Source organism: Phalacrocorax carbo, chromosome 10, assembly GCF_963921805.1.
Source record: "Phalacrocorax carbo chromosome 10, bPhaCar2.1, whole genome shotgun sequence".
Lineage (NCBI taxonomy): Eukaryota > Metazoa > Chordata > Aves > Suliformes > Phalacrocoracidae > Phalacrocorax > Phalacrocorax carbo.
Genome location: NC_087522.1, coordinates 166,351 through 189,304, shown reverse-complemented (window position 1 = coordinate 189,304; position 22,954 = coordinate 166,351). Strand labels below are relative to the sequence as shown.

At 43.0% G+C, this 22,954-nt stretch overlaps 3 protein-coding genes across 13 annotated transcripts in view; 2 read left to right on the top strand and 1 right to left on the bottom strand.

The window, feature by feature from the left end:
* Positions 1 to 564: 564 nt before the first annotated feature.
* On the bottom strand, positions 565 to 5,809 carry TSR3 (TSR3 ribosome maturation factor). The gene is made up of 6 exons (XM_064461261.1): positions 5,675 to 5,809; positions 5,346 to 5,562; positions 4,377 to 4,570; positions 3,437 to 3,610; positions 1,133 to 1,196; positions 565 to 1,062 (listed from the first exon to the last, which is right to left on the bottom strand). Exons 1-6 carry the CDS (start codon positions 5,784 to 5,786, stop codon positions 918 to 920), a joined length of 906 nt encoding a protein of 301 aa, XP_064317331.1. The 5' UTR covers positions 5,787 to 5,809; the 3' UTR covers positions 565 to 917.
* GNPTG (N-acetylglucosamine-1-phosphate transferase subunit gamma) lies at positions 5,788 to 16,171 on the top strand. 3 transcript variants are annotated; one of them, XM_064461258.1, is made up of 11 exons: positions 5,788 to 5,904; positions 6,006 to 6,060; positions 6,298 to 6,365; positions 8,484 to 8,538; positions 8,646 to 8,729; positions 9,792 to 9,885; positions 11,697 to 11,811; positions 12,367 to 12,449; positions 12,714 to 12,842; positions 14,271 to 14,352; positions 15,430 to 16,171. In XM_064461258.1, exons 1-11 carry the CDS (start codon positions 5,859 to 5,861, stop codon positions 15,537 to 15,539), a joined length of 921 nt encoding a protein of 306 aa, XP_064317328.1. In that variant the 5' UTR covers positions 5,788 to 5,858; the 3' UTR covers positions 15,540 to 16,171. The 3 variants fall into 3 exon arrangements, with proteins under 3 accessions (XP_064317328.1, XP_064317326.1, XP_064317327.1); XM_064461256.1 differs by lacking the exon at positions 15,430 to 16,171 and adding an exon at positions 14,608 to 15,422; XM_064461257.1 differs by lacking the exon at positions 12,714 to 12,842.
* Positions 16,172 to 18,632: 2,461 nt separating this feature from the next.
* The window catches only part of UNKL (unk like zinc finger), a 59,680-nt gene continuing 55,358 nt past the window's right edge, over positions 18,633 to 22,954 (top strand). For 8 of the 9 annotated variants that reach the window (XM_064461248.1, XM_064461244.1, XM_064461243.1 and 5 more), the window contains exons 1-2: positions 18,633 to 18,764; positions 20,339 to 20,548. In XM_064461248.1, coding sequence (XP_064317318.1) covers positions 18,685 to 18,764; positions 20,339 to 20,548 — 290 coding nt within the window. In that variant the 5' untranslated portion in view covers positions 18,633 to 18,684. The remainder of the gene's footprint in view (positions 18,765 to 20,338; positions 20,549 to 22,954) is intronic. The other variant, XM_064461246.1, reaches the window with a different exon arrangement.

The window sequence follows — 22,954 nt, the reverse complement described above, 5'->3', positions numbered from 1 at the left end:
GGCAGGCGCATGAAAAAGTGAACTGGGATACTAGTGCTGATGAGTCTCTGAGGGCCAGACATCTAAGGGCCAGACAACATGTATTTCTGATTGATTTCCAATTTGACTATTTTTTTCTTTGTCTGTTGCAATTCTGTTTGGTTCCGCCAGTACATCAAGTGGTGAGAATGAAGGTAGACAGCATTGCTGAAGCAGTTATCTGAACTTGCATGGTACAGTTCTGGTCATAAAGTGCCAAAACATTGTCTGTTGCTTAGGACTGTCTATCAGAGTAAATAATAAAAAAAAAAGCAAGCATGTAAAGTTACTGAAAAGACATACTGAGATGTTGAAACAATTTCAGGAAGCATTTCTTCCTTTTAAGCTTACGTAGTCAGTTCAGGGTAAACTAGATGAAGTAGTTGAACCATGCTGCAGTTTCAAGCCTACAAAAAGTCAGAGGCTCCTCAAGTGGTAGGCACGCTGAAAAGGGCAATGATTGAGTCACGTTTTCCAGCTGAAATATAGCCCAGAGGTTAAAAGGGTTAACTTAATGTACTGTTGGGAACAAATAATTCCTATAAATGCTTTCCAGACACATTTATTAGAATACAAGGGTTTTTTAAACTTGTAACTAAGTTCTAGGCTATTTACATAATAACTAGCATGCCATAAACAATTATCTAAACACTAAATAAGCTAAAACCTTTATATGCATAAATAGACCTATAAACCCACACGTAGCCTGAAGTTCACCTAAAGGAAGGTATTTGCTGAGCACCAAGTTACAGGTGAACAAGCCACACTGTTAACGGTTCACAAGAACATTCCTTTACATAAGAAATTACAAATCTTTGGGATTGCTGGTGGTTTTTTTATTCATTGCCATTTTTGGTATTTTGTTTTGGGTTTGGTTATGTTTTGTGGTGTTTCTTTTTTTAATTTTCAAATAGTTGGTTTATTGGTGGCTGTTGCAGCAACTTTACAGTACCATCATCTTCTTGACTGTTCTCATCACTGCTTTCCGTGGCATCATCTGGAGTGCTCATGCTGTCCTCAGATTCTTCACTACTTTCTGCTTGTCTGGAAACATTTTTCAGGATTATAAAAGCAAAAAACTTATCAGAAGAAAAATAATATTTAATTTTATTACCCTGGGGCATTGATTGGCCTGTTGGGATTAGAAAATTCTTTTCCTGAGTCCACATCAAAAGGGTCTGGAAAAAGAAGGAAAAAATGCAAACACTGATGAAGAAGGCGTCTTTAATGGTCTGCATTCATTTTCATTTTAAGAGAAGATTATTGGCAGGGAGGGGAAGGCATAGGAAAACTGGTTGAGATTTCTGCTAAATTTGCTATAGTTACAGAATCACAGACTGCTAGGGGTTGGAAGGGACCTCTGGAGATCATGTTTTCCCAACCCCTGCTTGAGCAGGCACACCCAGAGCAGGGGCACAGGAGCGTGTCCAGGCGGGGTGTGAATGTCTCCAGGGAAGGGACCCCACAGCCTCTCTGGGCAGCCTGTGCCCCTGCTCTGGCACCCGCACAGGGAAGGGGTTTGTCCTCATGTTCCGGGGGAGCTTCCCGTGTTCCAGCTTGTGCCCGTGGCCCCTTGGCCTGTCACTGGGCACCACTGAAATGAGTCTGGCCCCATCCTCCTGACACCCGCCTTTCAGGTATTTATAAGCATTGATGAGATTCCCCCTCAGTCTTCTCTTCTCCAGGCTGAACAGACCCAGGTCTCTCAGCCTGGGCTCACAAGGGAGAAGCTCCAGGCCCCCGATCATCTTGGCAGCTCTGCGCTGGACTTGCTAAAGCAGTTCCCTGCTTCTGCTTGAACTGGGGAGTCCAGAACTGGACACAGCACTGCAGATGTGGCCTCACTGGGGCAGAGCAGCGGGGGAGGATAACCTCCCTCGCCCTGCTGCCCACACTCCTTTTAATGCACCCCAGGACACTGCTGGCCTTCTTGGCCCCAAGGGCCCTGTGCTGGCTCAGGGTCACCTCACTGACCCCCAGCACCCCCAGGCCCTTCCCAGCAGAGCCGCTTTCCAGCAGGTCCCCCCCAGCCTGTGCTGGTGCGGGGGGTTGTTCCTCCCCAGGGGCAGGGCCTTGCACTGGCTCTTGTTGAATCCCATGAGGTTCCCCTGGGCCCATCTCTCCAGCCTGTCCAGGTCTCGCTGGACGGCAGCACAGCCTCTGGTGTATCAGCCGCTCCTCCCAGCGTGGTATCATCAGTGAACTTGCTGAGGGGATGCTCTGTGCCTTCGTCCAGGTCACTGATGAATATATTGAACAAGACTGGCCCCAGCACAGACCCCTAGAGACCACCGCTACTTACAGGCCGCCAACCAGACTGTGCCCCATTGATCAGGACCCTCAAAGCTCTGCCATTCAGCCAGTTTGCTGTCCATCTCACTGTCCTCTCATCCAACCCACACTTCCTAAGCTTACCTATGAAGATGCTATGGGAGACAGTGTCAAAAGCTGTGCTGAGGTTGAAGTAAAGAACATTCCCTGCTCTCCCTTCATCTACCCAGCCAGTAACGCCATCATAGAAGGCTTTCAGGTTGGTCACCCTTGATCTCCTCTTGGTGAATCCATGTTGACTATTTCTGATAACCTTCTTTTCCTCCACATGCCTGGAGATGACCTCCAGGATGAACTGTTCCATAACCTTTCCTGGGATGGAGGTGAGGCTGACTGGCCTATAGTTTCCCAGGTCCTCCTTGCCCTTTTTAAAGACTGGAGTTGTTTGGTCAGAAACCAGGGGAGGTGAGAAAAAACTGCCAAGTCCTGCCCCCCCATTCTATATTTTCACTCTTTTTACATGCCCTTTGGTGCCTATCAATCACCCCCCAGCCCAACCCCCCACCGCCCCAGGCTAGCCTGAAATACTGAGATACCAGTAAGTTACTGGAAGAATTTGGGAATAAACTACTGTACTTACTATAAGCTATTTTTATTATCTTTAAAGGACTGATTTTAAACATCTTGATTAGGGACTACATAAACATGTCCTTCAAAGGTCTTTCTAAGGTTTATGTATAACTAACTTGCTGTCAGACTGAATGCCTAGATTTCTGTCATAGTCCTCCTGAATTACTAGACTTTTTACTCATACGCTGCTTTTAACATCTGTAGGTAAAATGAGGAAGCATTGTATTTTCTTTTTACTCCTTAGTTCTCCAATGTCCTTAAGTTAAGCAGGGTAGCCGCTCCACAGTTCAGCTGTGAATACACTACTATATGCATTAAATTGCTTTAGCCGTTTTCATCTTTTTGAGTTGAAAAATAATAGGCAAACTTGCTTATAAGAAGAACACACAATATAAAGACAGAACAACACATCTTGACAAATTCTATCTTGCCAATATTTTCATCAGAGTAAAGGAAAAGATTGTAAGGAAACTAGTTAGGAAAACGGGATGTGTGGTGAGTCTCAGGTTTTCCTTACCTGTTTCTTCATCTTTTGTTTCTTCGACGCTGGCTAAAAAGTCATTCTCAACTCTCAGCATTTCTTCCTGGCAATGACAGGCTGCATATTTTTCCAAGAGATTTTTGTTCAAGTCAATAAATGCCTTACCCCATTTAAATTTCCGTAGAAGAATGGTGGCTAGGTCTGGGAATCCTAAAACAGAAAATAAATTATCAGTTTTCTTTTTCAGTGTGAGATTTCACTCAGCTTACAGGTTTCTACGTTAGTACATACCTATGTACACTACAATAGTAAGATGTTTGCAAGTATCTTTTCAGATCAAAAATATTTTCAAATATCAGTTTAATTTTAAATATCTAACAGAATCCAAGAAAAGTTCATAGTCTTTTAGTGAGTGTTATATAAAAATATATTGTACAGGCAACAAATGATTGAAGCTTTAGCTCACACAGTCCTTCAGTAAGAGAGCAGTTGTACATACAGTGTTTCCAGAAGGTAAGATTTGTCTGCAGTATAGTAGAGCATGTCTCTTCAATTGCCAAGAAAGTTCTGTGATGAGTTTGTGAAACATCACAAGAGGGGCCATTTCTTTTGTTCTTAACCAGAACCACCCTATTAACAGAGAGCTGCTACCTCTCATTAAGACACAGGTGCCTATGGATTCATACTATGTCTTCTTTTAACAGTTTTTCTAACATTAAGTGCCAGCCTGACAAAATCAGGATCATCAGTTTATGTGTTCTGTTTAGTAGCTGACACTACTGACACAGATACCTTGATGCTACCAGATACAAGTACTTGGAAGAAATTGTACTAGACAATCTGATTCCAAACTCAACAAAGTGATGACCAGCGGTACAGCGTGACAGTTTATTATATTGCAGATCATCTCTTATGATTTATTATGGAAGTGAGAATTGCTGGTAACATATGTCACATCAGACACATTGCAGCCTACCAACAATGCAAAAAGCCGCAGCAAAAGCTTCCACACAGGACAGCTTGCATGGCCGACCATAGTTTACAGGATTTGCAGCCACCAAGTAAGGCAGCAGCCGTAGATGACTTCCTCTCATTCTCTTAAAGGGAGTTTCTTCTATTTTCGCCCATGAGCAATCTATGACTGCAATTCCACTCTGAGCAATGACATGCCTGAAAAAAGAAACATTGCTGTATTTAAAAAATTGTTATCATTGTGTTAAAGTGAGAATTACAATTGCCACTTTATACTGGCAAGAAACTTGCATGCAACCTCCCCCTTTTGTCAATAAAAAAGAATACACTTTACAATGATCTAAAATACAGATGCAATGAGAAAGAATGCTCTTCCTCCGAATGTGCACGTGGCAAAAAAGGTTTATCCATACCTTTCAAACTGAAGATGAAAAATTTAAAAATGTGACACAAAAGTATGGTTAATAGTAACGTTCACATTCTTAAAAGTACATTGTCATTCAGATTTAGTGTCTCCGCTAGCTTCTAAAGATTAATCTTTTCTCTGAGTAAATATATCTTTATAAAAATTCTGCAGGCATATTTGAAAATTCTCATTGTTTCCCCCCAAGTAAATTTTCTGGTTAATGCATTGTGTTGCCTAGCCAAAGAACTCGAATACAGAATCATAACAGGTACAGCAGCTACAGGCCTGTGATTCTGAACACCTTAACCTACAAACCACACACTTTGATTTCTCATTGGGCTCTACAGATGCTTTTTTCATCCAGTAACAGCCACGTGAAAATGTTAACCTGACTTAATAAAATGGCTCTATTTCTCATGTTCATGCATCAATGTACTACTACAGGAAGGTAAAATTTATTCTGTAGCACAGTTTTGGCCATGAATCGGTGATTAAAATGTTCTCCGCGCTACATCACCACCACAGCAGCCTGTGCCTCCGCAGCCTCGGCAGACAGGCGGGCCTCACCTGTCAGCTGCAGAGACATACTCGGTAGCCAGAGGACTGAGGACGAGGCCCGGGAATCTCTGGCGGAGGCGCAGGGTTCGGAGCAACCCTTTCCGGGCCAGTTTCCTCCCGGTGCATCTCTTGGGATCGCAGTGTCCGAGCTCCCACATGGCCAGAGGGCACGGGAACTTCGCCTCCGGGGCGCTCCCCTCCGCCGCCCCCTCTCCCTCCAGGCAAGCTGAAAACCGCAGCGCGCATTAGTGCCCGGCAGCCGGCCGCGCGGCCCCGCGCGCCCAGGCCAGGCCCGGCCGTGCCACGCTCGGCCCGGAGGCCGCGGCGCGCTCCCGCACCTCTCAGCGCGGCCTCCGCTTCCGCCGCAAAGGTGTCGAGACTGCGAGCTCCGCGCCGCCCGCCCCTCCGCGGGGTAGTGCGCCTGCCGCGCTCCACGGTGCCGCGCTGCATAGCCCCGCGCCGCGCAGCCCCGCACCGGGGGGAGCGGCCACCCGTGCCCTTCCGCTTCCAGCGGAAGAGGCGATGGCGGCCGCGCGGCTGCTGGTGGCGGCGCTGGGCGCGGCGCTGGGTGAGCGCGGGCGCAGGCGGGCGGCGAGCGGGTGCGGCGGCAGCGGCGGCGGCTCAGGCCGCCCGCCCGCCCGCCGCGGCCAACCGCTCTCTGTTCGGCAGGTCTTTTCGTCTCGGCCGGCAAGATGAAGATCGTGGAGGAGCCGAACACGTTCGGGTACGTGGCCGCCCGCTCGCCATGTCCCGCGACCCACCCGGGCTGGGCGGCCGCCCGCTCCAGCCCGTCCCGTCCTCCGGGGCCGGGTGAGCCGGGCCGGGTCGCTTGTGCCGAGGCCGCAGAGGGGCCCGCGGGCAGGGGTGGCTGCAGGTGTGGGGGCGCTCGGGCAGGGGAGGGCACAACTGGAGCCAGATGCGTAACCGAGGCCTAAACATTTAACTTTCGTTCTTTTGAAAGGTTGAATAACCCATTCTTGCCTCAAACAAATAGGCTGCAGCCGAAGATGTCCCCATCTGCAATATCAGGTATATGCAAGCGTTACCTTTTCTGTACAGTTGTTGTCATTTAGTGACGGTCATTTGCAGAATAGCCTCCTGGACTTTATGCAGACAAAGATGAATTTTACTTGCCATTTTATGAGCATCATAGAAAATAAGCATGGAAAAATGCATTTTACTGTGCTTTTGAGGGGCTAAAACCTAGATTAACCTCTTTGGTATTCCATTTCCCAGTGCCATTTGGACTGGCTTTGACATAGTGCTATCTATATGTTTTCTGTGTTTTTTTGAGCCAGACACAGGTCCTTCTGATCCTTAATAAAAACTGTTTTGCTTTTGAAACAATCCCTGACATCATTGAAATTGTCATATAAAAGTCATCCCATCATCTGGTAGTACTTAAAAATTGTTTTTAAAAAACCAGAGTAGTCTTGGAACAAATTACAGAGGCTTAGTTTCACACACAAAGCCTGGGTGCTGCAATATAAATCCACCACTTTAGCAAGATAAGCAGGAGTCTAAAAAATAACAGACCACATATGGAGGAGAGTAGATAAAATAAACACTAAATGCAAAGAGTAAGCAAAAGGAAACAACTCTTGGCTCTCCGCTAACCTTAGGCACAAACTTAAGCCTTGTTCAGGTTCAATAAAGGCATTTTGGTATGGTGACACTGAACGTGATTATGCTTAATGTCTTCTGTCATGTTTTATAAACCCAAATCAAATGTATAAATTCTGCATGTACTGAATGTGAAAAATGATATAGTTAGAAATGGGAGTAGTTATAGTTAGAATGCTGAATGGAAAGATGCCAAAAATAGCAGGAAAAAATTAAAAGGACAATGCACTAGAAATCCATCTTTCCCGGATGTGGGAACTTATGCGTAGCCAAAAACTTGGAGTGTCTATGGACTTGGAATCTAGGCCATGGGACCTTGTCTTGCACAATTACTTGTTTAGCATTGAAACCTTACTCGTTCTTTTCTCTTACAAGGCAGTTGGGTTAGTAGTTCCTATAATTTCTCTTTTAGAGCATCTGCCCAGGAAATGGAGACATGAGTTTAATCCATTCCCCAGGGACATGCAAATTTGCTTTTCTTCCTCTGTGGGGAGAGCGTCCTAATCACTAAGGCACAGATTGCATGTGGTAGAGGGGCAAAGCCTTTGGCCAAGCCTATGATAATCTGTAGAATGAAATGCAAGAACATACAGTCAGAAAAATCACATGGGAAAGAGAACCTGCCTGTAGCCCAGTGGTTAGAGCAATTCGGAGGGCGTGAATCTGGTGGTCTGATCTTTGTTTCTAGGATTGCTTGTGTAGATCTTTGGAGAAAGTACATAGGCAATCCTGGCAGTGGGGAACTAGAATCCAGGGTGGGGTTCTATTTTATTTGCTTTTTAATCTCTTTTCTTCTCCTTTCCTCACAAACATTTAATCATTCCATGCAAAATTACCTTAAAAAGGGACGCTGAAATACCACTGTAGCACATAGTTCAGCACTTTTGGCCCTTTTTTGAATGACAAGTTACCTGTCCCGGATTCTGTTGACAGCAAGGCTGGAATGGTCAATTCTACAAGAGTAACTTGTCACTGCTGACCTGTCTGACAGTAAACTGTTTATCTGGTTGAATACTAACTGGATCAGACCATGAAGGCAAACTGTGAAAAGGAGTATCTAGTCTGAGAATCTCAGTGAAAGTCTTAACTATGCAGCATTGTTGATGTTCTGAGCAAATGGGTTTTACTAGTATAAACTCGAGGAGTTTGGATGACTTTGTGACAGCTGCCAGGCAAGAATTCGAGTGATTTCAGTGTTAGATTTTGGCAAGATGTGCACTGCTGATTATTTTCATGGATCTGGCCTCCAAATATTTGTTTGTATACAGGTTTCTTATTTCTGTCATAGAAAGAGGCTTACCTGTTTCACTGTGTATTGGAGATGAAAAATGTTAAAGATCATGATGCAAACCAATATATCACTAGTGGGAACCTACTGCAATCCATATGGAAGATACAAATTTCCTTGTGTACTGCAGAAAACTAAATTTTTTGCATACTCCTTGCAGTTTTGTCACCACAGTAACTTCCTTAAATTTAACCAAAACATTATTCTTATTGGATGTAATTTTGTGGTGTTTTTAGGCCCTGCGCATCTCTTTAGGCTTGCTGGCAAGTGTTTCAGTTTTGTGGAATCCACGTGAGTAATGGATTTTGATATTTGATTCTATATATTTATTAGGAGCAAACTAGTTTTTTATTTCAGTCTTATTTTCTTTTTCTGATCTTTTTTTTTTTTCTCTTAAGGTACAAGTATGAGTTTTGTCCTTTCCACAATGTCACTCAGCATGAGCAGACTTTTCGATGGAATGCTTACAGTGGGATTTTAGGGTGAGGCTTTCAGACCTTTAAGTTTTACCTATGTTGTTAGTGGACCATTTTACAGATTGTCAAAAAGGAGGCAGTTTTAAAATTAAGATGTTTTTTTATTGGTCAGCTTAGGTCATTGTAGTTCCCAAGGTGTTATGCATAAAAATACCCCGTCTTGAAAAATTTAGATATTTTTTTTTTTTTTAAATAACAAATGCTAACCTCCTGTTTTAGGTGGAGGCGGATTACTAACCACTGCCAGCTGCAGATGTGATAGGTTCATGTGAGAAATTCAGTAATGTATAACTACAGCTTATATTAACAAAGATTTCGTATCTGTTAACTATTTACGCTTTGAGTTGAATATAACAATACAGAATTAAATGAGTGTTTTGTGCCTAGTGGTTGCATTAAACGTGTTTAATAAAAGGTAATAAAAGACTTAATGCAGACCCAAAAAAGTATCCTGAAGTATTGAAAGACCCCAGAGTATCAAATCATAAGACCTAAAATAAATTTAATTATAAACTAGAGCACTGCTTTAAAATTACTGCCTTTCTAAATATTTTGTATGTAGATGTCTCTTTTTTTCCTATGTGCACAGTAATTGGTGAGCCAATATGAGAGGAAGAGGGTACCTCAAGATGCTGAGAGCATCATTGGCTTTAGGACTAGCAGAAGTAGAGACTAGTTTTTGTAGGTGCTCTCACCAGCCTAAAAACCCTGAAACAATCCGAGTTGCACAGGGTACTTAGCAGCATGGAATTCATTGTGGGATTGATCTATAAGATGTATTTTATGGGATTTAAACATGGATTTGTAAGTGCAAATGGTTTGCAAAATGAAAGCTGATCCAAATCTGTGCTTTCAAAGTAATGTTGATGTGCCCTGCGTAGCAGCCTGGATAACAAACTACAGTGTTTCCAAGGTCTTGGCTGTAAGAAATGGAAATACTAAGAGAACAAAAATGAAGTATTTAGAGCTAAACTGAACATGGTGCAAGGGTATTCCTGGTTTTCATCCTGAGTGTTCACCTTTTTCTTTCCAGTAACTTAAAATAAAATTATGTCCTCCTTTTTTCAGGATCTGGCATGAATGGGAAATTGACAACAACACCTTTGTTGGAATGTGGATGAGGGAAGGAGACTCATGTGAGACTAAGAGCAGACAGACAAAGGTATAATAACCTAGACTATCCTAATTCAGGCAGCATGATTGTCTACACATACTCATGACACTCTACAGACTGAAACATTCTTACCTTGAAGAAGTCATCATTTAAGATGTGATATAAAACATAAGGATGAATTCCTGTAAGAGCCAGATGAATGCCTGGAGGAGGGAAGCTAAAATCAGGACAAAATTTTGAAGAACTTTACTTAAATATTCTCATTGGTTACTTTTAACTCTTTTTTTTTTTTCCTTGATAGAGTAGAATATTTTGGTATTATCACTATTGAAGAAACATACAGTGCTTTGTAATTCGTGTCAGGAAAAATAAAGAAAAGAGCTGTTTGTTGAATTCAAGGTGTGCTGTTGTGCTAAGAAGATCCAGGAAAAAGGAGGGAGACTAGAATCATAGGATGGTTTGGGTTGGAAGGGACCTTTAGAGGCCATCTAGACCAGCTCCCCTGCAGTGAGCAGGGACATCTTCAACTAGACCAGGTTCCTCAGAACCCCGTCTAACCTGACCTTGAATGTTTCTAGGGATGGGGCATTGACCACCTGTCTGGGCAACCTGTGCCAGGGTTTCACCACCGTCATTGTAAAAAAATGTCTTCCTTATATCCAGCCTGAATCTACCCTCCTTTAGCTTAAAAAAGAGAAGAATTAAGCAGTTAAAAGCAGCATGCTGGGAAGCTAAGGGAGGTGTTAAAACAAGAGCAGAGGGCATGCAAGGAGAATTAAGGAAGGAATCAAATATATGGGAGTGGCAGAGGAACCAACTCAAGAGAAAAAGATTCTGGTGTGAGTACATTTTAAAGAAAAAGTAAAAATTCTTATTTTGTGGCGTGTTTAAGATGTTCCTTTTCACACTCAAACAATCTCTTTGTCAAGTAACTATTCAATTAGAAGGGTAAGGAAGGGTGTCTGAGACTTGCCCAATATGTGGCATATCATTTACGCACATCCTTTATCCTCCTATTCATTAATGTTTTCCTTTTTCCACGTCCTGTTTCGGTGCATTATACAGTTTTACAGATATAATGAATTAAACCTCACATTCCCTGGTGACATAGATCTCTATCTTGAGGAAGGGTTAAACATAATGTGTAATTCATAAGAGGCTGCTTTTCGTTTAGAAGATACTTATTTATTACAATGATGGGTGACAATACAATACTGGAAAGAGAGATCAATGATTGGAATAATAACTAATGTGGAGGTGGGACAAGGCACAAAATATCTTGGCTAAGGTGAAAATATTCTGTACTGTAATGGAGGTGCCTTTTTAACATTGTTATCTCCCACAGGGGCTGCAGAAAGAATTACTATTCCTGTATGACCTTTTATATTGTGATTCAAATCTTTCACTGACATTTAGCTTTGAACAGACAGGAGATACTGGTGCTGCAAGTTTAAAGATGAAAACAAATTTCTGTAGGCTAGATGTGTATTGTTCTCTTTATGTAGTTAGCACATTGGTCAGAACTAAGATTGGTTAAATGGATTATGGTTACGTCAGATCATGTCAGATGCGTTTTTACTCTCGTTCTTGCTGGAAATAAGGTGCTGGGGAGGCCAAGGAACAATGGCAGGTGTGGGAATCATTTCCCATTAGAGGAAGCAATTTGCACATTTGATAAAATAATTGGAAGATGTGCTTGCTAAGATTCTTTTTCTGTGGGTGACAGCAGTGAAAGCTTTGATGTGACAGTATGTACAGAAATGCATCTGCTAGCATTGGAAGACAGGAAATTGATCATCAGTGCTGGTCCTGTTTCCTGTGGAGGTGTTTTGCTCATCTTTGGTTTTACTGTTGTTTAGGTTCATCTTGTTTGCGGAAAGAGCAACAAATTGGCTTATGTGTCTGAACCTAGTACTTGTGTTTACTCTCTGACATTTGAGACTCCTCTTGTGTGCCATCCCCACTCTCTTTTAGGTAAGATGTAGAAATTCATTTGGGTATGGAGCAGCTGTCATATTACGCCAACCTCAGAGTGTAAATTTTTAGGTTCTTTGAGTTTGTAACTTGGTATGAATGAGTATTAAATGTAATATATAATACAAAGTGTATTTTCAATCCCAATCATTATAACATTTAGGTATTTCTCAAATAAATTGTCATTGCTAGTATAGACCCAGTGAGTGATTGTTTTGTTCTTGGACTGGTCATAGGAATCAGCCCTGTGGTATCTGTTCATTTACTTGTATTAGAAAAAGGGAGAGCTCAGTTAGAATGACATTCAACAGAGAAATATGAAGTCTTCTAGCTGGAAATAGGAGAATAATTCTTGGTTGGTGTCATTCTCCAGAAACTTTAAATGTAGGAAGTGTAGTTTAAGTTTAACCCCAACTCTTGGAAGTAGTAGAGACTGTGTACCATATGGAACCATTGAGTTCTTAAAATAGATACCATTGCATGCTACTAGAGGAGCATTTAACTAATGCAGGACAGTGCTGTTGGTTTTTACATGGTTTGACTTCCATTTTTCAGTTTATCCAACTCTGCCTGAAGCACTACAGACAAAGTGGGATGAAGCAGAGCAGTTCCTGTATGATGAACTAATAACTGATCAGGTTTGCTGATTTGTTTCAACTCTATTTGGTAAAGAGAAATTACTGCCAAATAGCCAAACTTGGCTTCTGCAGTTTCTCCTTTTGGAATGGATGCATTTATTCTGCAGTTGGCAAATACTAATTTTTGTGCTCTGTAACTGCTGTATCAACTGGTAATTGTAATGTTTTCTACAGCGAAGCTTGAGGAATTGGAATGGCCGGTGCAAATTACAAGCAGAGATGAGAGTTGGGTGATCTATTGTCTTTGGAAACTTTTTTTTTTAGGGATACAAAAAAATACTGAAAGAGATTTTTGAGGAAGCAGGACTTCTAAAAGCAACAGAAGAAAAGGAAGTTGAGAAACAGAATAAGAAAATAAGTCTGGAATTTGAAACAGTGGAGAAGTGCAGTAAGGTATAGAGCATAATATTTAAATTGTGGAATTAACTTGCCACCTTTTTACTGTATTACAGTATCAGTGTGACAGCATTATGTAAATACTCCTTGGATTCAACTGAAATCTGTTCATGGGCTTATCTTTTCTGGTTTCAATATGTAACAGTCAGCATACAGAGTGATTCGATATCTTTGTCCTAGCCTGTAAGTCAAAAACAACGAGCACAACTGAATGCCCAATAAGAAGATGGGGAGATGTGTAGGAATTACTGTAGGTGCTTGGGTTGCGAACACCTTGTAAGTACTCTTTCTGCAGAATATCAGTCTGCTAGTAGGAAGGAACTAGTAGTGAAAATAAATATGTAACCAGCCTTGGGAATGGTGACACTTCTCTCTGTGGATAATTACCCAGAATTATGTCATAATGCATTGGCTGTTACACAAGCAAAAGGCAGAATGATCTATGCTTTGTCTGTTTCTGAATGACTTTCATGTGTGTCACCAGTCCTTCTGCAACAGAATTGAAACGGGGAAAATAGAGGTGGGAGGTGGGCTCAGCCTAAAAGAGTGCAAGCTGAACATCAGAAAAAGACCATGGAAGGGAATTAATTCATTATAATGCAGAGAAGCTGCTGCTGTTGTCATTTTATTTGAAAATGTAACCAAGACAAAACACTATGTAGTAATTCCTGAGTATAACCAAATAAACTGTGGTTAAGGTGGATATACGTATATAAAGATCACCATTTTTATGTTGTACTGTTAGGAGCTGGGATACTCACCTATTGTTTTTCCCCATTAGTTAACAATACAGTATGTAATAATTTGTACTTCTATTTCTAGCTTCATCATAGCTTAATTGACATAAAATTGGCTGTTTTGATAATCACAGAATCTATTTGAATCTTTTGCTCTTTCTTGATTCGTGTAAAAACCAAAACAGAGTAAAAAATTGGGGCTGCTTCAAGATTTCAGGTAGGTGGTTTGAGTCTCAAAAGTCTAAGTAATCCCTGGCTCTGTAAGTTAACAGAAACTGCTGAAAGCGAGAACATGAAGTTACTAGGTCAAGAGTTGAGGAGGTGACAATTTCCAGACTGTAGCATTATGATATAAACCGAAATAAGGCTGGTCCTGTAGCAAAGTTATGAATGTGATTTTGTGCTGTGGTAAAATGCTAGTTAGAGGATAGATCCAAAACAGTTACAGAAAACACTCCTAATTTTTACTCTCAGCCTTGGAAAAAGCTGGCTCCTGTTTTGGCAACATAGAAATATATCTTTTTTCAAAATTTGCACCTTGTTCTTGGCATAAGCAGTTTCTCTTTTAAGGTCTTTTAAGTCAAAAGCCATAACAGCTGTGTGCAGACCCATTATGTTTGATAAATTCCCATTTTATGTATGCATTTGGAGAGTAGGACAGCCATTTTAAATGTATTTTCTTTCTTAGGAGTACAAGCAACTTTCTAAAGAAATAAAAAAACTTCAGGATTTATTAAGTCAGCATGGTATTGCATACAAAGGAAATTCTGGTGAGTTTTTTGTATCATTCTTTTTCATTATTGCCTGTTCAGAATGTGAATAACCAAATGTTGGTTTAGGGTACAGCAAGGATTACTTAATCTGTCATATATGGAGGTAAAATTCAGTAGACAAAGTTTTTAATCATAGGTCTTGATTCCTGCACAAGAGGACTTATTTTGCTCCCTGAAAAATCTGTTGATGACTTGAAATTTTAGTTTTATAGAGAAATTTTGACTGCTGTTGTAAGTGAAGTTTGTGTCCAGTACTTAAGGTGCCAAAGAAAAAGGAAATCAGTGTTGCAGCATTTGTAGGACATAAACATCTTCTAAGTAACTCTGCTTTCTGCATAGCCAGCCACACAGCCTGACTTCTTCAAGAACACTTGAAATGTTCTCCGTATCTGTTTGAATTGTTTCTATCCTTTCTAGTCACCATTTTTTTCCTGTCTTTCATTTCTATTAGGTAAGTACCATATCACGTGCAGTTTTTAGAAGGAAAGACTGTTTGGCTGTGGCTATGAAGAAGCAAAGCTTATCTGGATTTCTTCCAGACAATATGTTTTTTGGTTTTGTTGTTGTTGAGGCTTTTTTGTGTGTCCTCCCGCTGCTCCTTCCTTCCAGTCCATTGTACCCGTTATTACATGAACTATCTGTCTAAGGAGGATTTAATTTCCTGAATATATGTTTACACCTTTTATGTTCAGAATTGGCACCTCATGAAAACAATGAACCTTCAAGCTAATTAAATTAGCTTAAAATTAGTGACATACTTAATTTTCCCGTCTTTTTGTTTTGAGAAACTTTGGGTTTTTTTAAATCTGTGACTTTCTTTTCTAGGGAAAACATATCAGAATTTTTGTAAAACATTTTATCTGCATGTTTAAACTATTAACTATGTAACTTGTACAGTGTTTCTGCCTGTTTGGTAGTTCATTTAGTTATTGCAGATTAGAACTGTATAATCAAAACCAGAATTTCCAGTTTACTCTAGATTACTTATTTCAAAGGTATTTAGTGAATTCTGTGACAAAAATGTTTTGGTGTTCAAAAACACAAATAATGAATGCCTTAAACTCTGTATTACAGCTGAAAATACCAGTGTTGAGTATGTAAGTCATAAACTGGCAACTGCAGCGACAACGGTGCTTAATGGGTCAAAGGATGATGAGCACCTGCATGGCGATACAGGAGTTTGAAATAATACTACATGGAGAAACTTGGGTGGTAAACAGCAAGTTCATACAGAACGTCAAGCAAGTTGAATGTGCATCATGGCACTAAAATTATTTACCTTCTGCAAGTATTCTTGATGCTCTGAATTTCTGCCCTAAAGCAAAAGGAACATAATGGAGCAAGGGCTCCCCATGCTTGAGAACAGTTGGGTAGTTTCTGAGAATATTTGTAAAACTTCTTCGCTAAGGCTGGTGTTGGGAATGGGTTTACAGATTCTGTGGCTCCAGTCCCAGCTTTGTTATTTTCTTCAATCAAGCATGGTAATGAGTGGTGTGAGCACAAAACAGTTCAAGATCAATGCTGTAAGATGTCGTGGGAAAGGCAGTAACTACAATATTAAGAACATGTTACTTCATCTGTATGCTAAAATGTTTCCTGTGCAGACTTCAGCAGAAGAAATGTTTCCTGCCACAGCAGTGCGTAATGCACCGCTCCACCCACCGGTGTTCAGAGGTTGGTGACATGAAAGCTGTTCAGGATCTGATGGAAAGGTGCTATGGAAACACCGGAGTGTTATAAAAGAGTAATTGTGTTAAGGGAATCTATGGCAATTCTGTGTACGAAGTGTGGAATAAAATGTGTTGGAAGAGTCCAAGCTGTGGAAACATTATTGTAGGAGTCGGCGGAGGCCAAGCATGCCGTCTCCAGTCGCTCTGCCTCCTGCTACGGTACAGTTCCCGACCCTGCCGGGTGGCCGGCGCACCCGACCCCCCGGCCCGGCGTCGTTTCGGCCGCCCTCGCGGGCAGCAGTCGCGCGGCGGGGCGCCCTCCCCGCAGCAGTTCGGCGCGCGCAAGGCGGCCCCTGGAGTGGCCGGGCCCCGTAGGCCCTGCTCCCCGCGGCGCGCTTCCGCTTCCGGGTGGCGCGGGCGGTAGCGGGGCGTCGCGGCGCGCCGGGATGAGCTGGGCGCTGGGCCGCTGGCGGTGAGGCGGTGCGGGCGGGGCCGGGGGCGCGGGCCCGGCGTCCCGCGCCTCTGACGCCCGTGTCTTTGCAGGGTGCCGCGCTCCCTGCGCCTGCCGGGACCCCAGAGGTGGCTGTCGCGGCGGCGGGGCCCGGAGGCCGCGGCGGGCACGGATCCGGAAGGCGGGGCGACCATCCCCTTCTCTACCAGCAAGGCCAGTCCGCGAGCGTGGAGCGTCAGCCGGTCCATGGGGAGTGACCACGAGCGGCCGTGGGTGAAGGTGTTGCCTCTCAGTGTGCTGTGCGCTGGGCTTTTGCTCTGGTGTGTGTTCAGGGAAGAAACGGCCATCGATGAGCGACTGGAAGCCGTTTTCTCCGGTCAGGTCATGGACCCTCTAGATGTGGCCCAAAAAAGCATTGTTCCCTTGCAACTGCAGAAGGAGAAATGAGGACGGGAGTGTGGCTGCAGTGAAGAAGCTGCCAGAAGTTAAAAGCTGTGCTGACACTTTTCCAGCCTATCGGCAGCCTTATCTTACAAGCTTGATTTCTTCATGTATCATGCTGCCTTCTGTGCTGGTCTTAGTAATTTACCCTAGCAGCACGAGGAGTAGTTTATACCTGTGTTGCACAGTAGGGATGAACGGGATATATTGCAGATCAACTTGCATTTGAAGATACATTTTATACAACCCGTCTCTTTTCCATGGATTATTTTTCTTAGATGGGCAGTGTATTAAAATAGCGAAGCTGTAAGTCTGTAAAATTGCTGCTGAAGGTGACCTTCATTTGACATTTTGCTAGTCACAGTAGGTCATCTTACATTGAAGACAACTGTAAGTGCACAGTTCATTAATATGTGATTATGTTATGGGGTTTTTTGTAATTCTACTAAATAATGTAGAAATTCATGTTCTTCAACCCTTAATGCAGTTAGTGCTTGCTTTCTGGACTAGAACTTTTTAGGCATGCCTGATTCAGATCATTACTGGTAGGAGAGGTTTTTGCAGGGAGTCAAAGTGATTGGCTTCCATTATATCGGGGAGGAAACCCCTTGTTTCACTGAACAATGTAGTATCTAGTTTCTCCTACAGATTCACAGATATTCAGACTTGCACACTCTGGAGACTTCTTAGAGAGGAAGAATCTAAGCTACTACTATCTACTTAGTTCCCTGTAAAGTTAGAGGCATGTTTTTAAGCTTTCAAATGTAAAAATGCAAAACTGCTTTTGTGCCATTAGAATTCCTAATTTAAAAATAAAACCAAAAACAACCCCCCTAAACAAATCAAAAAATCAAACGTGGCAGCAGCTAGTAAGGCCAGCTGGAGATACAGAGAAAACTGACTTAGCATCGTGTCATCAGTTAGTCATCAGAGACTAACTCTGCTGATTAGTCTCTGAACAACGTGCACTGCTGTGGCTTTTTGATTTTGCTGTAGAATCCGTGTATTTTAACCAGATGATGCCTAGTAAATTAGTAGAGTTGGTTTGGTGCTGTGACAAGGTTTAATTTGTCTTGGAATTCAACTTACTACAGTAGAACATTGCAAGTGAGATACATGCATGGAGGCATCCTGGTGAATAAAAGAGTGATCCGGGATTTTGTTTATATTGACCTAAGGTGTAACACCTGATTCTCTGACTAGCTTGCTTTCTCCCTGTTCTATTAAAACAATGAACCCAGTAACGTACAGCTTTGTTTAAGGAAATAAAGAGCTGCCCTTTGCTTGTGTCCTTATTTTCGGGTCATGTGATAGGCATTTAATAAAGAATCTCTACATGTAAAACTATTCTTGTAGCCTCTTGCTTCTAAGGTGTTGGAAAACTTGCAGACTCTTTGCAGCATTTTGTTGCTAGAAGTACAGAGCAGGAGGCCGTCGGCTGAAGCTCGCTTAAGAAGCGCTTTACTGACGAGCACCTTCTCCAGGGCGCTGGAGGACACCGACGGCGTAGCCGGACACTTCTCGCGGCGCACCGTGTCCCAGGCGCACGGCCGCGCTACAGCCCCGCTACAGCCCCGGCGGCCCGCTGCGCCCCCGGGCACCGAGGGGCGGGGCGGCTCGCGCGCTGCGGAGGCGGGGCCGCCGCCGCTGCCTCCTGAGCGCGCGGGGCGGTGCCCAGGGCGCGCGCCCGTGGGGTGGGGCCGCGTTGCAGGGGGGCGGGGCTGGCAGGGCCGGGGTGCGCCTGCGCTCTGCTGGCCGCTGGGGAAGATGCCGTCCGTTTCGAAAGCGGTGTCGCGGGGTGGTGGGTCCGGTGGGTCCCCGCAGACCGAGCAGCCGACGCATTATACGTAGGTACCGCGTCCTGGAGGCGCCCTGCTCCCTCGGCCCCAACGCCGCGCGGGGAGGGCCTCAGGACCCGAGGCGGCGGGCCCAGTCGTGTGCCGGGCCTGCACCGCGCGGCCTCCTGCGGTGGCGGTAGGGCTGTGAGGAGGCCGCCGGGCCCTGGCCGGCCTCCGCCGCGCTCCTTGTCCGGCTCCAGGCGCCGCGGGGAGGAAGCCGCGTTCCGTGCCTGCCAGATAGAGGCGGCCCGGGCATGGCTGACGGCAGAGCGCCTGCGGCCGTTCTCCGCGCCCTGCGGCCGCTCCCACTGGTCGTGCCTCTCCGGTCCGCGCTCTGGCCCGCCGGCATCGCCCGGCATCCCGAAACCCGCAGCACCCTCTCGCACTCCGAGACCGCCCTCTCCGAGTTATGACAGCAGTTCTTCCACTTCTCCTAAGCGTCGCGTAGCCAGCCTCGGCTCGAGTCCTTGGGACGTTTCCGTGACAATTTTTGCAGACCTTGCCGTACTGAAAGACAGCTCCCACGTGCTCACCATCCTCTCTACAAGCCTGCCTGTTTTCTTCTGATATGGTCTATAAAGTCCCTGCAACCCTCTAGCACTACTGATAGCCCATTTCATGTAGGACCATGTGCTCCCCACAAATGCAGAATAATTTATCACTTAACTGTGGCTGGCATTCCTTTGCTCACACACCCTGTGTTACCAATTCTATAATGCCCTCTGGGAACTTTCAGGTTCTGCATAACCCCCCCGTATACCCCTTCCTCTGCAAATACTCCGTAACTTTAGCAATGTAATGAACTTGCTAAATTGGCTAATAGAGATGTAAACTGAGACAGGAAAAGAGTGCTGTCTTACATCCTTTGACAAATGCCATGGTAGTGCCCAGTCTGGCATGAACTTCATATCCTGTGGAAAGAAGTATCAGGCTTCCTAATTAGCTTCTGTGCCCTGCGTGCTAATGAAGGACTATCTTACTAACACCTAAGTAACCTTCAAAGACCCCAGACTGTCTCAACATAAACATAACAGTTGCTAAAATAAGTTTGCTGAAGTAATCTCATTGTCCCTGATAACCTTTGTAACCTCTTTTAGCCCTCTAGCTTTCTATATAGTGTGTCCGTGTTCTGGGAATGTTGTGATTAAGGTCTAATGGTTAAATTAGATGTGGTATTTAGCTAAAATGGCCTTTGTAGGACTATTTTGTATGGTAGCAAGCAATATGAATGCCCATTCAAGTAACTTGATGGATATATAATCTCTGGTGGTTACTTAGGACAATATTCTAAATGCTGTGCTTTTAAAATTAATGTATTTATTTGATTTTAGTTTAGTTACAAAACATAGTATAATTTGCCAGGTATTCCACTGTATTTTATTAGTAATGCATCTGTCATAAGAAATGAAGTCACTTGTATTCAACAGCTAAACAGTAAATTGTGCACAGGAACTAAAACTGTATGCAGGTACATTTGTACAATTTTTCATGGGCTATGTGCACTGAATTGTGAAGTGCCCTGTTAATACTGTAAAAATGTGCCTCCAATAAGATAAACTTGTAACACAGTTTAATTTTTTTAGGTATCTAAAGGAATTTAGGACAGAGCAGTGCCCCCTATTTTTGCAGCACAAGTGTGCCCAGCACAGACCATTTACCTGTTTTCATTGGCATTTCCTAAATCAGCGTCGTCGTAGACCTATACGAAGGCGTGATGGGACTTTTAACTACAGTCCAGATGTTTATTGTACAAAATATGATGAGACTACAGGAATCTGCCCAGATGGAGATGAGTAAGTGATTTCTTTCAGTCCTAGGTGTTTATAGTATTATCAATGACGTTAAGGAAAGATGCTCATTTCTCCATAGCAAAAATGATCGATAGAATCCTGCTGCAGTTTATTTGAAAACAGATTTCTATAAGTGATTTGTCCATTTTTGGCACATATACTTTTATGTAAGCATGTATTCTTTAGGCTATCATAGAGTTAGAACTATGGTTTTGCATTGTGACTATCTTTAAAGCATAACATAAGAAACTGGTTTTCTGCTAGTATTGTTGCTGCACCTTTTGGTTTTTTTTTTTTTCCAGTTGTGCTTCCTTTTTCTCCTGACAACTTTGAAATTGACCAGTAGGTGCAAACCGTACTGTATAGAGGTGGCTTCAAGATTTTAAACTTCTGTAAGTTTTGTGAAGATTGATGGGTTGTAGCGGAGAATGACTCTTTCATGATGCTTCCAGTGAGAAGAAGCAAATGAAGGAGTTCACTGTTAGTTGTCTGGCTAGCCTGTTAGTATTTGCATTTCCATGGACATATGTCTCTTCTAGATAAAGGCTACAGAGGGTGTTCAGTTAACTCGGGGAGGGGTAGAAGCTTTGTGGAGATGAGAATGAGCAGATGGTACAGTATGGCAGGCAGGCATATATAAAGGAGCTGGGAATAGTGTGGTCATATGTCAGAGGAACTGCCTTCATCTGCAGTGATGGAAGCAAGGAAGGACTTCTGACAAAAAAAAATTGCAGGAAAACAGCCAGGAAATATGTAGTTATGCTGGTCACCTGTTTTAAAAATTGAGATTAATTATTTTGGTTGTTACTGTAGCATACAGCAGCACTTGTCACAGATCAGGATTCTTTTGTGTTATAGACTGTAGTCATGGAAGAAAAAGGTGGATTTTTCCCAGAGGCTTTACAAACTGAACAACAGAGATAAGAGAAGGTAAACAACAAAAATGCACTAGGCAGCATGACAATATTGAGTACCATGCCTAAGCAACATAAACAGCCAAAAATGTCTCTGAGGGATGATTTAAAAGAGAACAATTAATTGCCTTTTCAGGTGTTTGTGAAGCACTCCTGCCAATCCTGGGGCAGCATGGGCAGTTCTTTGAAAATCAACAAACGAGGATATTGGATGCTCATGTCATGGATTGGCTGGGGACAAAAAATTGACCTTTCATTATTGAGTGATAGATACTGATTCTAAAGGAGGAAAAAGGAAGCGATGCTTTAAAGGGCTATTAGCTGGGCAAGATTGAATTGTTAGAAGCAAATATGAGGAGATGTTTTCATAACTGAGATGTGAGATGGAAACCTCCTTGCTGCAATTGGATTTGAAAGGTTGTTCCGTACAGTTCCTGGTTAGGAGCCTAAATGACAAACAGGGTGATTATGTTGTCAGGCATAACAGAATTGCAGAGGACTTGCCAGAAACAAGACCAGTAGTGAAATTCATACCTCTGTTTTAGCATGTCATGCTTACAATTTGAATTAAATTGGTAGGTTTAGGAGTTATCAGCAAAGAGGTGGTGGTTTTCAAGATTGTGTTTTGCAGTGAAATTGCCCAGATGTAGAAGGATGAGAGCAGGGACCAAGGCCGGAGTCCTGTGAGACCCCTCAGAGGCACACATAAGAGAATGTTGAAGTTGGAAGGTATGCTGCACGAGGGATTGAGGGGAAAATGTGAATGTAACTGAATTCCCATAAACAAAGGAGAACAGTGTTTCAAGGGGAGGAAAATTGAGTAAAGCAGACAGTAAATTTAGAAAATGAAGATAGATGTGAGTAGGCAAAATGGAGTCTGCTTTCTTTGACTCAGTTATAAGGTGAGTTTATTGGAGACATTTGTGAGAGAAGTTTCAGCTGAACTGTGGAGGCCTTATTTTAGATCTGATCCTGAGAACTAGTGGCTAGAAATGGCGGTCAACTATTTTAAGTTGATAGCTTATTGAAGTTAAGGTAGAAGAGAGAAGGCATACAGGGGCAAATAGTTGGGAAAGGCAAGAGAAGTCAAAGGTAACTTTCTTAAAGATGGAAGATGCCAGAGCATGGCTGTAGTGGCAGGAGAAAAAAATGGAGGGGAACACCAACATGTCTGAGGACATGGTTACAGTGTGGCAGCATCCCTGTTTCAGAACTCAGCAAAAGAGGTGGGTTTTTTTGTTTTCTGCCTAAAATTTAGCCTTTTATTTGAAGCAACCTCAAATTCTTTTAGAAATAGGTTATAAATAGTAGTGCCAGGACATTTTCATTTTAGAAGCTATCTATGAGAACATACTGATACTTTTTTGGCTTTTATCTATGTCTCTGTTCCTCTGTTCTGCTCATCTGAATACACAGTTAGGTTAATGCAGTTTGTGAGTTGATAGAGAACTAGCAAGAAAGGTCGAGTGATGACACCCATAATTGTTTCAGGAAC

What these genes read in the sequence shown, in the direction of transcription:
- TSR3 (XM_064461261.1), bottom strand. Translation starts at nt 5,786, where the DNA reads ATGCAGCGCGGCACCGTGGAGCGCGGCAGGCGCACTACCCCGCGGAGG. An exon ending in AGCGGAGGCCGCGCTGAGAG is followed by an intron (nt 5,563 to 5,674) that starts GTGCGGGAGCGC and finishes TGCGGTTTTCAG; the next exon opens with CTTGCCTGGAGGGAGAGGGG. An exon ending in AACAAAAGATGAAGAAACAG is followed by an intron (nt 1,197 to 3,436) that starts GTAAGGAAAACC and finishes TTCTTTTTCCAG; the next exon opens with ACCCTTTTGATGTGGACTCA.
- GNPTG (XM_064461258.1), top strand. Translation starts at nt 5,859, where the DNA reads ATGGCGGCCGCGCGGCTGCTGGTGGCGGCGCTGGGCGCGGCGCTGG. An exon ending in ATGAACTAATAACTGATCAG is followed by an intron (nt 12,450 to 12,713) that starts GTTTGCTGATTT and finishes TTTTTTTTTTAG; the next exon opens with GGATACAAAAAAATACTGAA. An exon ending in CAGTGGAGAAGTGCAGTAAG is followed by an intron (nt 12,843 to 14,270) that starts GTATAGAGCATA and finishes TTTCTTTCTTAG; the next exon opens with GAGTACAAGCAACTTTCTAA.